The sequence below is a fragment of the Dendrobates tinctorius genome, unplaced genomic scaffold, assembly GCF_039654945.1.
Source record: "Dendrobates tinctorius isolate UK_male_01 unplaced genomic scaffold, ASM3965494v1 ptg000082l, whole genome shotgun sequence".
NCBI classification, from domain to species: domain Eukaryota; kingdom Metazoa; phylum Chordata; class Amphibia; order Anura; family Dendrobatidae; genus Dendrobates; species Dendrobates tinctorius.
In genome coordinates, this window is record NW_027361750.1 from 3,963,457 (window position 1) to 3,979,710 (window position 16,254).

The following is a 16,254-nucleotide window of genomic DNA, read 5'->3' on the forward strand; positions in this document are numbered from 1 at the left end:
ATTATTGTTAATAGCTACCTTATCCATGCACCTTGTACTGGCTACCTTAGAAAAACTGCTTTGCATGTTGATTGGGGGAGGGGTAATCCATTTTGCAGCTGTCATAGACCAATGATGAATCACTATCCCTGCCATTTGGCCGCCTTCCCCCTGATGGGGAGAAAGAGGAGGGGAACAGCAGGGAGAATCCACACTTCAGACTTCTAACATGAAGACAAAATGACTCTACTGGCCAGTGTCTTCTTCTGTCTAGTATCAGTCTAGCGAGGCTCCTCTGTGGCCACCGAGAGTTGGATATAATAATAACGCTACTTGTATGTTGTGACTTCTAGGTATAAAAGAAAACAACTTTTAGATCAGGTCAGATGTTGCGGTTTCTCCTTATCAAAGGTAGGAATCATTCTGCTTTTCTTGCTTTTTAAAACTTTACTGTAAACTAATTGTGTGGTCTGATTGTAACACATGAACTGCTTGAATATAATAAGTGACTGGGATGGACGTTGCTTTGATTTATGGTTGCAATTCTCTCTCTATCTAGATAGATAAGATAGATGATAGATAGATAGATATGTGATTGATGATAGATAGATAGATAGATAGATAGATAGATAGATAGATAGATAGATAATATTGGTGCTGGTTATCTACAGTTGATCATGATGTTAACTCATTGCTTATCTTATATATAAGCAACATTTCTAGGTCTTCTTTATGTTTTAAATGGTCTGAGTCAATATTAAGTACCGCCATTTACTTTCTATAATTTACTTATAATGTTGTGCATCTTATTTGTAATATCACCAGCACAATTTGGTGCTAAATATAATTAATAACACTGACTATAATTAGAAATGAATAAAAACCTTGTAAAAAGTATTTCAGTTGCAATGATCTGAGATGTGATAGATATCACACAGCTATTATTAATATTCTTATATTATTATTATTTTTATTATTATTTTTACTATTACAGTTTGGTAAAATATACACACCATTTCTGTTCGTAAAATGACGATACCTTTTCTAGAAGCTGCTCTTTTATTTCTTTTCTAATAATAACCAATGTGTACAGAAAGTATTAAGCGCTTGGTGCTGGAACTTATTGTGATGCAGTCTCATGGCCTCAGTGACAGCTGAGCTCCAGCCCTGTAGTAAAATAGTTGTATGGATCCACTCTATGGGTCGGCCTTATCCCTTTTCAATTGGGCACGCTTTATATAATCCACAAAGCAAACAACTAAGCAGACATAATAATGTTTTAATGCTGCATTTGTTTCAACGGAAACAGAGGAACAATTAAGTAGTTTGCCAGAGTAAACACGTGCGCCATGAATACCCCATTTGCTGTCACAGGACTGCAGGCTACATCAATTGCTTCAAGTGTTTGTAGGCCCTTTAAAAACACACAATTGGACGATAAATCATGGCAGCTTGCGGGTGCTGAGGGCTGATTCAATGACAGTAGGCTGTTTGCACTAATAGACAGATAATGCAGATAATTATCTATATCAGAAGGCAGGCGGAGGGTTAATACAATGCCATATTGAATGTGCACAGTCACGTTGGCCACCGGCTAATGGTGTCTACCTTTAGGGCAGCAGCTGATCATCTGTATTAGTATTGGTGTTTAGAAAGTACAAACATAATAGGCCATAGCGTATAACGTTGGAACAAAGCGTATACAGTCATAATCATATTATTGTAACGCGGAGTCCTTACGGAAATACAAGGAAAGTTATCATATTATTGTATCGCGGAGTCCTTACGGAAATACAAGGAAAATTATGATATTATTGTATCGCGGAGTCCTTACGGAAATACAAGGAAAATTATCATATTATTGTAACGCGGAGTCCTTACGGAAATACAAGGAAAGTTTGACTGCAGATTTTTTTGGTACATTGTACAATATTTCATTGTAGCTTAGTTGTATAAATTATAACAAATAATATTAATAATAATATAATTCATACACTAAGTCAATAATAATTATTGTACTATGGTGATGCTGACTCGTATAATATTATTTTATTACTATAGGAAGATATGTTTTAGGTTTCACTATCTGCTTTTAAGTTTTCAAACGTCGCAATGGCAAAATCATACTTGATTATTGTTAAAGAACAGGCAACAGGCTGAGTTTTTTTTATGCCATGGAGCCTTGAACATATGGTACAGAATTGCACTAATAGATTGTTTCTGTGGTAGAGCAGAGGGGGCTGGGAGGATTAGCTATGATAGCTGTCCATTGTATTCATGGCTGAAATTGGCTTCATTTCAGGTCTATGGAAATGCAGGATCTAGCCAGTCCTCATAGTCGACTTAGTGGCAGTAGTGATTCTCCCAGTGGGATAAGCCTTGATAACTCTCGCATAAACAACAATTCCATGACACCAAATGGCACAGAAGGTAAGTGGCATGAAGCAAGTGGTCTCCAACAATGGCCTTTCTTTTTTCATAGTTCATTTTATTGAATCTGTGTGCTTGTGCATAAAATGTGAAAAATGTCAAAGACGGACTAAAAATTTTAAGGAGATATTAAAATGTGCACACTGTAAAAACTTGATAATAAAAAAAAATCATAATTTAATATATTAGATGAAAATGTTATAAATGAGTCCAACCAATATCCCTGAACGATAACACATCAAAAATGTACAGTTAGTTAAAGATCAGTGATGAGCGACTGTGCTCATTACTCGAGCTTTCCGAGCATGCTCAGGTGTCCTCTGAGTATTTTGGGCGTGCTCAGAGATTATGTTTGTGTCTCCGCAGCTGCTTGATTTGCAGCTTCTAGACAGCCTGAATACATGTGGGGATTCCCTAACAAGCAGGCAATCCCTGCATGTATTCAGGCTGTCTAGCAGCCACAAATCATGCAGCTGCAGGGACTCAAGCATAATCTCCGAGCACTTCCAAATACTAAGGACACCTGAGCATGCTCGGAAAGCTCGAGTAATGAGCACACTCGCTCATCATTAATTAGGATCTATTGAATCATAATGTACACTTTATTTCCCTGGAATATCACAAAAATAGTTGGTAGAATGCTATTTGGAGTCTCATATCGAGCTTCATTGAGAAGTTATTTGACTACAATGACATTAGGTAGGTTATTATGTGATGGCCTTTGGAATAGGATCTTAGAAATAAATATGATGAATGGAGTTGGTGTAGTTCACGTCTTTGGTGGAAGCCATTGATGAATATGATTGGTTAGACTAGATGTCTTCACGTCTTCAACCTGTGGATTGTAATGTCCTTTGACTTGTATCTTGTCAGTGACAACCGAAAAGTACTATAAGTATTCCTCGATAAGTTATTTGTTGAATTCTCATTACTTGCTTTTTGGCTTGCTTCATATATAAGCTTTTTACTTGTTTTGATACTAGTTATTATAACAATCTTAAAGGATCTATGGACCAGATGGCCTATATGTAGTGAAAAGGTGTCTACACGTAATATTACAAACACAAGTATTTCACAGCAACCAGTAAAGCATAAAGGGCCTGTCACACTAAGCGATATCGCTAGCAATATCGCTATAATGTCACTGTTTTTTGTGACGTTATAGCGATATTGCTAGCGATATCGCTATGTCTGATACTTACCTCCGACCGCTCCCCCGCTGGTTATCGCTGATCGCGTGAGAACATCCTGGACTGTTTCTCGTCGTCAGCTTCCTGCAGCGCTTCCTGTGGCGCCGACGAGCAACGCATGGACACGAGCGGGAGGACGTCAGGATCGCCTCGTCTGACAGGTAAGTAATGGCCCCCGAACCGCTGCTATGTTGCTGGTGAGATCTGCCTGTGTGGCAGCTCACTAGCGACCACTTAGCGATATACCAGCAATCCTGACCGCGTCATATCGCTGGTCGGGATTGCTGGTGCATTGCTAAGTGTGACAGTACCTTAACATCCTTTGTACAGGTATAAGATATTGTGTGACCCTTTAATTAGGCTGATTATATGATCCCCTCTCTTTTGTTACCTTGATAACCATAAGTTTGCAAAACCATTACTTCAGTTGGTCGGCCAAATGTTGCCCAACTCCCAGATGTGCATTGGCTGTTGGATAACCATAGTAGTCTATTATTTGTCGTTTCTTGCCACTAATGGGTGAAAATTATTTTAGAATGTCTTTTACACAATCTTTAAAAAGAAATTACAGTAAGAGTTAATATTTGCTCATGTCATACCTCACGGGGGAGCATGTAAGATATTGCAAAACTTCAAAAAGTTTCTGCTAAGGATTCGATCAACTATTAGTGCAAGCTGTAGAGAACACGATTCCTTTCCATGAATCGTTTCTGCAGACTGGCTTTTAGAAAGTGGGATAAAAATACTATACCTAGAGAAATATAAAGTATAGAATGAGATTTTCTTTGTCCTGATTATTGGTAGTTTTTTGATCACTGAATATAAGCTCAAAGTGGACAGTGTTGACTATTAAGCATTTTCTTTTCATTGTCTCTACAATTTTCACAAGCCAAATGGTCAACTACGATGACCCAAAGAGCAGATGGTTTTAAGTTTTAGCTCCTAAGCAGTGTTACATGCCACTGATGTTACTGGATTTAGTAATGCAAGCAGCATATAGAACTTTGCAGTTTTATACCGCTCATAAATAAGCTATAGCAAGGGACATAGATAAATAACGAGTGGTTAGAACTGCCAGGGCATTTGGCTTATTGGAATGGTTTGGTTTGTCTGGGTCTGGACTGAGGCCTATAGGATTTGTCTGTTACTATAAACTGAAATACATTGTTAACAGCTGAGTTTTATTAAAGACTTTCTTGGATATTGCTAAGAACATTCACTACAATATACAGTTTTCCATATTTTTTGCCTTATTGTGACAGTTCTTTTTACTGGGTATTGATTACGTGCCATAAAGCTATTATTATTTATTATTATTATTATTATTATTTATTATTATAGCACCATTTACTCCATGGCACTTTACATGTGAGGAGGGGTATACATGATACATACAAGTACAGTAATCTTAAACAATACAAGTCACAACTGGTACAGGATGAGAGAGGACCCTGCCAGCGAGGGCTCACAATCTACAAGGGATGGGTGAGGATACAGTAGGCGAGGGTAGAGCTGGTCGTGCAGTGGTTTGGTGGATCGGTGGTTACTGCAGGTTGTAGGCTTGTCGGAAGAGGTAGGTCTTCAGGTTCTTTTTGAAGGTTTCCATGCTAGGCGAGAGTCTGATATGTTGTGGTAGAGAGCTCCAGAGTAGGGGGGTTGCATGGGAGAAATCTTGTATGCGATTGTGGGAAGAGGAGATAAGAGTGGAGTACAGAAGGAGATCTTGTGAGGATCAGAGGTTTCATGCAGGTAAGTACCGGCAGACGAGGTCACAGATGTACTGAGGACTCAGGTTGTGGATGGCTTTGTATGTCATGGTTAGGGTTTTGAACTGGAGTCTTTCGGTAATGGGGAGCCAGTGCAGGGATTGACAGAGGGGAGAGTCCGGGGAGTAGCAGGGGGACAGGTAGATTAGTCGGGCAGCAGAGTGTAGAATAGATTGGAGGGGTGCGAGAGTGTATTATTCTGAAATTATATGCAATCTACTTATGGAACAATTACATCATATAATATTACGATCACAACTGTTATCTTTGGTTACAGAAGTGATCTGGTGAGATACAAGTCCCTCCCACAATGTCACCAGTCGCTTGTAATGTGGATCCCATTTTGAAACTACACACTGCCATCTTTAGCATGTTGATGGAGCTGGACAGAATGCATCTGAATTTTCAGTTCAGCGTGCCAGAGATCCCATTAATGTCTGATAGGCCAGATCTGGTAAAGTGATCACAGAGATGTAAAGTTTAAGAGGACACTAAGACCCCAATCCATCATTGCCTTTGCGCCTTTTTTCTGGAGTAAAAATAGCTGTAATAGTGATTTTATATTCACGCTTTTTCCATTATTTATTTTGCACTTTTTTTTAAGTTAACTTTACTTGGTGTGTTCTTTTTTTTTCTTTCAATAATGCGTGTTTTTCCACATGCAAATATTTAGGTGAATTCATCTTTTGTGACTTTTTGAAATCTTGCAACTTTTTTTGCGTAAAGGAGTGCAAAATCTGTCAATTTTTATTTTTGCACAGCTGAAGACTAATAAGTGACATTTTAAAGTATCATGAGACTTTTTACTTTTCAAAGGCACAAAAAAAGGTAAAAAAGAAACAAAAAACCCTCTTCAATTTTGAGCAAAAGTCATCAACCCATGTGCACCATTTTAAAGAATTGGGAACAAATAAACAGCTAGAAATACCACAAAATAATAAAGAAAAGCCACTTAAAAAGAGAAAACGGGACGAATAGGGACTTTAAGTAGTGTGATATAATCAAATACATAAGAGTCAAAACACAAAAAGGTTCCACTTGATGGACTTATGCCTTTTTTTCAATCTACGTAAATATTTAGCAGTCACATTTTAGACTTATCTATAGGGGTAATTTCCGGCATTCATTAACCTAGAATAGAGGTTATTACTTACAGATATTTCAGGAATAACAATTGTTAAAAATATGTTCAAAGCTTTTCATTAATGGGTAGATTCACCATTTTTTATTTTTTGAATTGATGCTGCTGTTTAGCTCAGCATTGGGATCAGTTTCTAATAATTTGCATCAATCCTGCTCTTGTTTTCTTATCGCACTAAAGAAAATTTCATAGGACGTCATTTGACCCATCAGTATATTTTTAGGGCATGGGTGAAAATTGGAGGACCCAAAGGAAACCCAAATAAGCAAAGATGAACATAGATGAACATACACACACTCCATGTAGATGTTGCCCCGGTCAGATTTCATTCATGTTCTGACTGCAGTACTGCCCCTGCCCATTGTCTAATTTTGTAGATTGTGAGCCCTCGCGGGCAGGGTCCTCTTTCTTCCAGTACCAGTTGGTGACTAGTTTTGGTCAAGATGATAGTATTTGTTTTTGTTATCTATACTCCTTTTCACATGTAAGGCGTCATCGAATAAATGGCACTATAATAATAAATAGTAATAATATTGTATCACATATGATGGAGGCCTTAGTTAATGTATCAATAAACCTCTAAAACGGTAAACTGAATTTTTTCAAACCTTTTCTCTTTTCTGATCTTTTTTCTTACTTTTAGCCTGGAGGATTCACTTACTATAGGAGCCACATCACTGCTACTACAACACCAACTACTGCGAATACTATCATTACTGCAGCTACTATTACTACTACTTTTACTATTACTATCTCAGTAGAAGATCACTGATTATGTTTATTATACTGCAGTTCTTTCTACAACCAATAGATCAGGATTACATAACCTAGAACCTAGTGGTTAATAATCTTGAAAATAATTCTCTTTTTGACACACTGATTTTTGATTGTATAGTGGTATATTATTTACTGTTTGAGTCTTACTCATAGATTTGCTTAATGATTGAGCACTTAAGGAATTATTCTGGTAGGAAATATCTTATGCTAGTATTTTATGGCTTACTTCTTGTACATACCGGAAATTGGAAAAAGTGTCAATGCCGCTTCTTAGGAAAAATATGTTAATATGTATGTTTTCTAAATGAGACTCCCTTTTTTATTCTGACTCTTTTTTAATAGTTTCTAGGTTTGAATTACTTTAGAATTTTAGTACAATTTATTTTATTGCCCCGATTTTTTTTTTATGGCTTTAAAGTTAATTTGTCACCAATATTTTATTGACTACTGGCTGCGTTCTAACATTATATGCAAGGTAGCAATAACAAGATTTTTCTTAAAATTATCCTGCATCATAAAACCAGTCCCTGATAAATACAAGGTTACTGTGATTTCTTCTCTGATCCAGACATGGAGAAATTTTCTCATCTTACATGATTTTTACCACTTAAGAGATGCGCTGTAAATAGATATAAATCTTATGTAAAAGCACAATTATCTCCATTCTGAAATCCTTGATTTTTACAGTGAGAGTTTATGTGGAACTTTTATATAAAAATTCTTCAGATTATATCTTAGAGTAGTTTTCTGCACTGCTAGGATGGGGAACCCTTGCCAGCATTTCACTGTTCTTCATTGCTACAAATAGAGATACAACAAAACGTAGTTCAGTCAAAGGTGAATTTTTATTATTGATTTTTTTCAGGACTCAAAAAGGACTAAAATATAAGAAAAATATATCAGCCCTGACCATTTTTTTTCTTCATTTAGATCAACAAATAAAAGGTTGGACAATAAATTTAAATGAGACGTCAGTAGTGATGAGCGAGTAGGCTCGTTACTCGAGTTTTCCGAGCATGCTCGGGGGTTCTTCGAGTATTTAGTTTGTGTCGCCGCAGCTGCATGATATTCTGCTGCTAGAGAGCCTGAATACATATGGGGATTTTCTAACAAACAGGCAATTCCCACATGTATTCAGGCTGTCTAGCAGCCGCAAATCATGCAGCTGCGGCAGCAGAAACTAAATCTCCGAGCACTCCCAAAATACTCGGAGAACACCAGAGCGTGCTCGGAAAACTCGAATAACGAGCATACTCGCTCATCACTAGACATCAGTGTTGCAGCCTCAATGTGCAATAAAAATGATGATTATCATAAAAATTCTAGACTGATTTTCCAATTTTGAAACAAAACCATTTTGCCAGACTCGTTTTAATCAATTGTAAAAAAAAATTGTAAATAACTAAATTAATAAAAGCCCTAAAAAATGACATTACAAAATTAGGCTAAAATTGCTACATTTTCTCCATGTGTATCCACAGTTAACTCATTTACTTAGTGCAATATGTTCAGTCCTTAGCATTGGAAATAAATAAAAAGCTGTAAAGAAATTGTTTGCATTACACTTTTTTTTACATATTTGCTTACATGGAAATTACAAAGCTTAGGTTTGTTTTATATTTGTCATATATTACATTCCTGTAGAGATATTTTCTCAAACTGTACATCTTGGCATCTAAAGAAATCAGTAGGGTAGTCGGCTCCTACCAAGTCCAAATCATAAATTATTTACACAAAAAAGTATTATTAAAGGAAGACCTGCATGAAATTATGCCCAGCAGGGTTTTTTTTGTTTGTCTTTTGCCTTCAGGAGACAGCATGGCTATCCTGACTGGTTGCTATGTGCTAGTACACAGACCACTGAAGGTTTCTGTACATTTTCTGAAGAAATATAATATTAATAGCATAGAGAGAAGCTATCTGGAAATTTTTGCCTGTATGTGATACAGAATTTCAGTATTCTGTCCTGATAGATTGTATATTTGTTATAATCCCCTTAAGTAATATATCACAAGTAAACAATATAAAAGGGGTATTCTCCCATTTGAAAGTTATCCCATATCCATGGGATAGGGAAAAACTACTCAATCCGTCAGGGTACAACCATTGGGACCCCCATAATCTGGAGAACTGGGGCTCTGAAGAGTGTGTGAGTGGAGCAGTGGTCAATCATATGCACTGCTACTACATTCATTCTTAAAAGGACTACTGGGGATAGCTCAATGCAGTACTCGGCTGGTCTTCTCTACTACCATAAAAATTAATAGATTGATAGTGTGGATGACCAACTAGTGTCTTCTCCACTACCATAAAAATTAATAGATTGATAGTGTGGATGACCAACTACCACTCCATTCACACTGGTTCTCAGGATCAGTGATGGTCCTAGGAGTCAGATTGGAAAGTTATCCGCTGTCCCATGGTTGAAAGACAACTTCCAAATTTGAGAATACACCTTTAAGAGTTCAGAAGCTTGTCAGGCTTTGTTTCTATTTAGCCATCCATCTTTCTTTTTTTTTCTCAAGCTATAATAATGTAGGCGGGAAACTGATTTGGGAACTTATTTAATAGTTTTCTATATACTATAGAAAAATTCTAAAGGGAGTTTACACATAGCGATATCGCTAGCGATATCGCTATGTGTGATACTTACCTCCGACCGGCTCCCCCGCTGTCCATCGCTGATCGCGCGAGAATGTCCGGCTCCATTTCTCGTCGTCAAATTCCTGCTGGGCTTCCTGCTGTGACGACGAGAGACGCGTGGAGGCGGGCGGGAGGACGCCAGGATCGCTGTGTGTGAAAGGTGAGTATCGTGCGCTGCATCGCTGCTGCATCGCTGTGAGGTCTTCCTGTGTGACAGCACACTAGCGATCATTTAGCGATGCACCAGCGATCTTGACCGGGTCGGATCGCTGGTCAGATCGCTGGTGCATCGCTAAATGTAAAAGGGCCTTTAGTCATCAATTATTGCGATTGACTCTTCAAAGAGCCAGAACCAAAAATGCTGCATGTTGCTTTTCTTGACTCTTGTACAAACAACCAGGTGACAACTGGGGCAGTCTTGAAACCTGACCTGTTGTGAATTTTAGTACAAGGAAACTGATCCTGATGTAACAGATAAATGAAACCCCATACTATTTAAAGGAGTTTTTCTATGAACTAAGTCCATTTCAATTAATACATCTTGGAAAAAAATTAACTTCCACAATTGTTTGTGTTTAGAAAAGATGTTCCTGTGCTGAGATAATCTTATAAATGTGTCTGCTTTGTACTGTGTACTGCCTGTGTCTGACTGTGCAGGAATATGGTCTGATAATACCACATCTCCTGGGCAGGGGAGGAAGCAAAAGAGCGTACATATACATTAGAGCAGAGGATCACAGATGATTATTTCTTTGAGGTAAAACATTGCTTAAAAATAGGCAGGGAAATGTTTTGCCTCACATAAAGAATCAGCTGTGATCCCATGCTGTCCAGGAGATGTGATATGAGCAGACCATGTTCCACCATGGTCAGACACAGGCATTACATAGAACATATCAGGGGCACATTTATAAGATTAACACAGCACAGGAACATTTTTTTAAGCACATCCAATTTTGGAACTTATTATTCAAAGATTTATTGATTAAAATGTTGATTAAAATTAACTTCGTTAGTAGGAAAACCCTTTAAGGATACATCTTTTAATGTATAGCTATACAGTAAGTAGTAAACATTCTATAGATACCCACTCCTTTTGTTCTACTACTTTACTATCATAGTGCTTACAGTCCCCGAGCATATTGGTTTAAAGGCGTTTACCGGTCTTAAGTCTGGAGTCATTTTATGAGGCAAATATGGCAGGAACCTAGCGGTAGGTTATGGTACTCAGTTGTAGTAGAAGTATAAATTACCATGAATTTAATCCCAATGATATAATGTTTATTGATGCAGCATATGTCTAGGTGTGAAAAAGGTCTGCAACCCGAAACATTGGCCTTTTCTATACAGACTTATGCTGCGTCAATAAACATTATACCATTTGGATCACATGAGTACCAGGTAAGTCATGATAATTTTCAGTCACTCTGTGCTATTTCAGATTTAGAAATCCTCACAGCACGCGCAATGCTCGCTGCGAGGATTCTCCGATGCAGGCGTCGGGAGTGTCAAGTGTGTTATCTGCATACATGCAGTCATGTGCCGACTAGATGTGAGCAGCCTTGCTTTATACAAGTGTATTGAGTGAGGACAAATGAAATCTAGTCAGAGTGTGGCCAGAAGTGTGCAAATCTCATACTTGTCATCACTTGATCTCCCACATCTGATGCCGGTATCAGAGCACTGCATGATGTGAGGATTCACAAGTCTGCAGTTACGTAGAGAGACTGTAGACTTGTAGGATAGAACTGGACAACTCCTTTAAAGTTGGCAAACCCACTTATTTTGATTATGTAATTTGTAAGAGTGCTTTCACTCTACTTCAACAGCTAATTGTCATGGAAGAAGAAAGATCAGGGATTTGATCATTTTCCCTGGAGATTTGGTGCTGCCAGATGAGCATGGCATTGGCTTACTCCCCTCTTCCCAAGCTGAACATATGCATGCTCAGTGGAGCCAAACCTAATTTGGATGGGGGATCACTGATGACAGACTCCTATCTGATGTATATGGCCAGCATAAGTACCACTGGGATGTAATCTCTCTACCTGATCAGGAGTCTAACCATATGGAGCCAATATAATGCAGACACGGCCAGGTCAGGGTGGCTGATGGTCCAATAGCTGCTCAAAACATAAGAAGACAGTGGTAGTGTAAAATGCAGATGAGATAATTTGCCTAGGTGCTTGAGCTTTGAATAGCTAAATTTCATCCAATTTGGCAACTAATTTGTATTCCTTAGGTGACATAAAAACTTCCTGTTCAACACTTGAGCAAGGGATTAAGATCAACCTATTTTTCCTCAGTTGTTTAAAAACTGTAGGCACAACTGGAGAAGGTAGATTAAATAAAACAGGTCCTGTACCTTAGTGTCAACTGTAATGTGCATTGGTACAGCCTGACTCCATGATAACTGCTGTCATGGCTAACTGGATATTCGGCTACTCTGTGCGATGGCAGCTTGTCCTCTTCTCATTATGGCAGTGATCATACTCAGGAAGTTGAGGGAGATAGGGATAGGCTGATACTTTGGCCGATCATGTACGTGTATCATGGAGTTGGGAGAGATATGTGCATTCTGCAGACAATCATCTCAATTACAGGCCAGTTTTCAAGTAATCAAAAGCAATACAGAATTTTGGCAGAACACCAACTTAATATGTTAATGTGGTCTACCAAGTACATCAGGTTGCCAACAGATTTCACAAGTATCTAATATCTATAGTCTCCTTATGCTGGTTCTGCAATTTCATATTGTCACGGCACCAATCTCACGGGAGAATTTTATTATGTGCATAAATGTGTCTATTCATATGCAAAAGTGCAATGTAAAAAGTATAGTTGCGTTAAACCTAGTAGTAACTGGCATAATGTGATTGTTTAAAGGGAACCTGTCACCAGGTTTCGCCAATATGAGATACGGCAACCACCTGTCAGGGCTTATATACAGCATTCTATAATGATGTATATCTGCCACCAACCTGACAAGAAAAAGAAATGTCATTATACTCACCTGCGAGGCGGCCCAGTCTGAGGGGTGTTGATGTTCTTGATCCGGCATCTCCCTTCTTACAATCTCTGTTCTCCTTCTTGCTTCGTGTGGATGATGTGTCCCTGCATTATCCACACAGTATCCTCGACATCACGCTCCTATGTAGGCGTACTTCTCTGACCTTTTGAGGCCAGAGCAATGTACTGCAGTGTGCAGGCACAGGGAAAAGGTCAAAGATCCCCGATGCCTGCGCACTACAGTACTTTGCTCTGCCCTCAACAGGGCAGAGAAGTACACCTGCACAAGAGTGGAAAGCTGAGGAGACTGTGGATGATGCAGGGATGCGTCATGCACACGAAGCAAGGAGGACAGCGATTGTAAGAAGATGGGAGGCGCTGGACCAAGAACTGTTGTGAATTCCCTTGCTTGGACTTCTGAGCCGAAGCCTCCTCTGCTCCCTCTGGTGGTTACTGGGAGTAGTGGAGCTGGCCAGGTTGATGGAAGTTCCCCACCTGACGACGATAATTGGGAACCTGGGATTACTGGCTGGGAGCATATAATTGAGCTTGCTACTCTTGGAGGCTCCTGGTGATTTCCTCCTTGTGCATTTGGAGTTACTTTGTCCCCTGCCTGATCTGCATGGTTCAGTTAAGTGATTCTTTTGCTAATCCTTTGCATCTAATATGGATGTACCTTTTTTTTGCTTTCTGCTTTGTTGCTAAGGTTCAGCGTGCTCCCTGCTGGGGGCAGTGCTGGGCCCTGCTTCATATGTTACAGCTTGTTCAGTTCCCTGTTATGTTAGTATCTTTTTGCTTTGCTTCCAGTTTATATTAGTGCTGATCTAGCGGGGGTGAGGTCGTGTGGCCTCAGGTTTTTTGTATATCAGAAGTGTTGGACTTTTTTAGGGTTTTGTGCATGATTGCAGACAGTATCTTTTCTGTCCTGTTTAGACAGCTTGGGTCCCACCGTTTGCTCAGTCTGTTCTCTGCCTGTGTTTGTATCTCATCTTGTCTCACCAACAATATATGTTTGGGGGCTCTCTATTCCTTTGGGGATCTGCTCCGGGGCAGTTTAGATTTCACCTGTCTTTAGGCTTAGTTAGTTCTCCGGCGGTGACGAAGCATCTAGGGCTTCATAGAAACGCTCCATGGCTACTGCTAGTTGTGTTGATAGGATCAGGGGTCTGCAATCTGCTTAGTTACCAACCTCTCTGGTCTTCTGGTGGCTTAGCCTGTTCCTGTCCTCAGTGACCCATTCATAACAAAGAACATTTTGTTTAAAGTGCGCTTTCCAATTAGGAATGTCAGCACCATAGCCCTGTATCTTGGCCAAATGGACATGTGCATGTAAATTCCCCTGATGAATCTAAATGGAGAAAATATGTCGGGAAGCACGGAGGAACAGTCTAGGGCATCTTTGTTGTAAGGGATAACTATGGACTGTCCTTGTCTAGGCGAGAAGTTTTTATGGTTAAAACTAGGACTACTACTATTGATGAACAGGAGTCACTTAGACTTGAACTATTATGTGATGACTCTACTGAACCTCGAGATGATTGAGATTTTTTCAATTTTTACTTCCCTTTATTTTTCTACTCATGCACGGATATATGCTTCTGTGGTATGTTGAAGGATGATATCACGTGTGGATTTATCCCATGAATAATTGAGGTGGGTCTTTGGGGTTATGAACCACTTTTAAAAAACTGACCACTGTCAGTAAGAATTATGACCCACGTGTCCTGCTATGAGAAGTTTGCTTGATTTTTGAAATAGTTATTGGTCTGTCTTTTCCATTTCGCGTTTCTTTTGGTTATTTATCACCTGTATGGATAGGAGGCTTTTAATTATCTCCTTTAAGTGTTTGTAGCTGCAAAGAATTTTTGAAGTTATCATTAAAGGTTATATATTAAACACTCACATTGGGCTATTTACTATTTGATATTTATTGAGTAAAATGGAGTCTTGATAGGATGTGGGGACCAATGGTTCTCCTTTCCCTTCAGTTATGTTTTACATGCAGTGTATAACCTATCAAAATAAAATACTTTATATAGCAATAGGGTTATTATATATGTTTTGTTTGCTTATATAGCGCCATCATATTCCACAATGCGTTACATACATCAATGTTCCCATTGGGCGACGGTGCTACCACTGAGCCACTGTGCTACTATCACACATAAATTTCTATCTATAAACGAGATATATCATGTATTCATTGTGAGGTTTTTTAATTACATTATTATGAATTATTTTTCTGGTGTTTAAATCTGGATGCCGCCTGCAGTCAGGTGTGTTTTATAGACAGAAAAGTATAGATTACATTTCATTGATCTTCTTGTTTGTTTGCTTCTTTTATCTACTATTATTTTTGCTTGCTTTATAAATTAGAGCTATAGATTTTTTTTTATTAATTAGATGATAATTAACGAGACATATTCAAATATAGAAAAAGGCGGAAGATATCAAAAGTGAACGTCTAACATGTTACATCTATTCAGCCAATATATTCCAAAGGGGGTATATTGCAATTCTCAAAACAAGTTGTTGCTTTTTTAGTGAGCAATAGCTAAATTGCATGCATAGCTGCATTAGTAACACAGTAAAGGCAATACATATGTACCACATTCCTTCTAAATAAAACCTAGAACGATCAAGTCAAATAACTCTCATTAGATATATTAGAAATAACCCCTGAGTTGGTATTTTCATCAGAGCGTTTCCACTGCTGGAGCCTGTAACCTGATCATATGTCTACCTGATGGACAAAGGCAAAATGCCATCAAACTATTCTGCTTTACAACCTATCCATTAAATTATTGTAAGGGTTTTAGAAATTTTATTTGAAGAAACATTTTTTACTAATAATTTATTTAAACATTTATATGAAAGCGTGGGTAAATGAGGTGCAACAAATTATAGCACGTAAATACAATAATAGAGAAAAAAGTGTAAACGCAGAGCAAAATATAAGGAAACTCACAGGAATGCAATAAATATATGTTTGTATATATATAATATTGCAAAACATGAAGCGTGTAGGTAAAGAGAAGAGAGGGGATTATGTCAGCTCACCCATAGCGGAGCAGGGAAAATCTAGCAATGCAGCAGCAGGAAGATCAATCAATAGCCCAAAAAGGTAAATCCAGCTTCAGAAATTCGTTGTACGGTACATAAAAGTATTAAATTTATTAGGTGTATTAAAAATAAGCCATTGCATTGATTAAAGACCTGAGGGTCTGAAACGCGTCTGCCTATCATCTCCCCAAGCCGGGGCTGTGACTATCATGCTGTTGTCTTATTTTTAAGTTACCTAATAAATTTGATCATTTTA

At 38.4% G+C, this 16,254-nt stretch overlaps 1 protein-coding gene across 4 annotated transcripts in view; it reads left to right on the forward strand.

The window, feature by feature from the left end:
- Nucleotides 1–291: 291 nt before the first annotated feature.
- Nucleotides 292–16,254, forward strand: part of EYA1 (EYA transcriptional coactivator and phosphatase 1) — a 162,613-nt gene continuing 146,650 nt past the window's right edge. For all 4 annotated transcript variants that reach the window (XM_073583848.1, XM_073583851.1, XM_073583850.1 and 1 more), the window contains exons 1-2: nt 292–390; nt 2,282–2,409. In XM_073583848.1, coding sequence (XP_073439949.1) covers nt 2,286–2,409 — 124 coding nt within the window. In that variant the 5' untranslated portion in view covers nt 292–390; nt 2,282–2,285. The remainder of the gene's footprint in view (nt 391–2,281; nt 2,410–16,254) is intronic.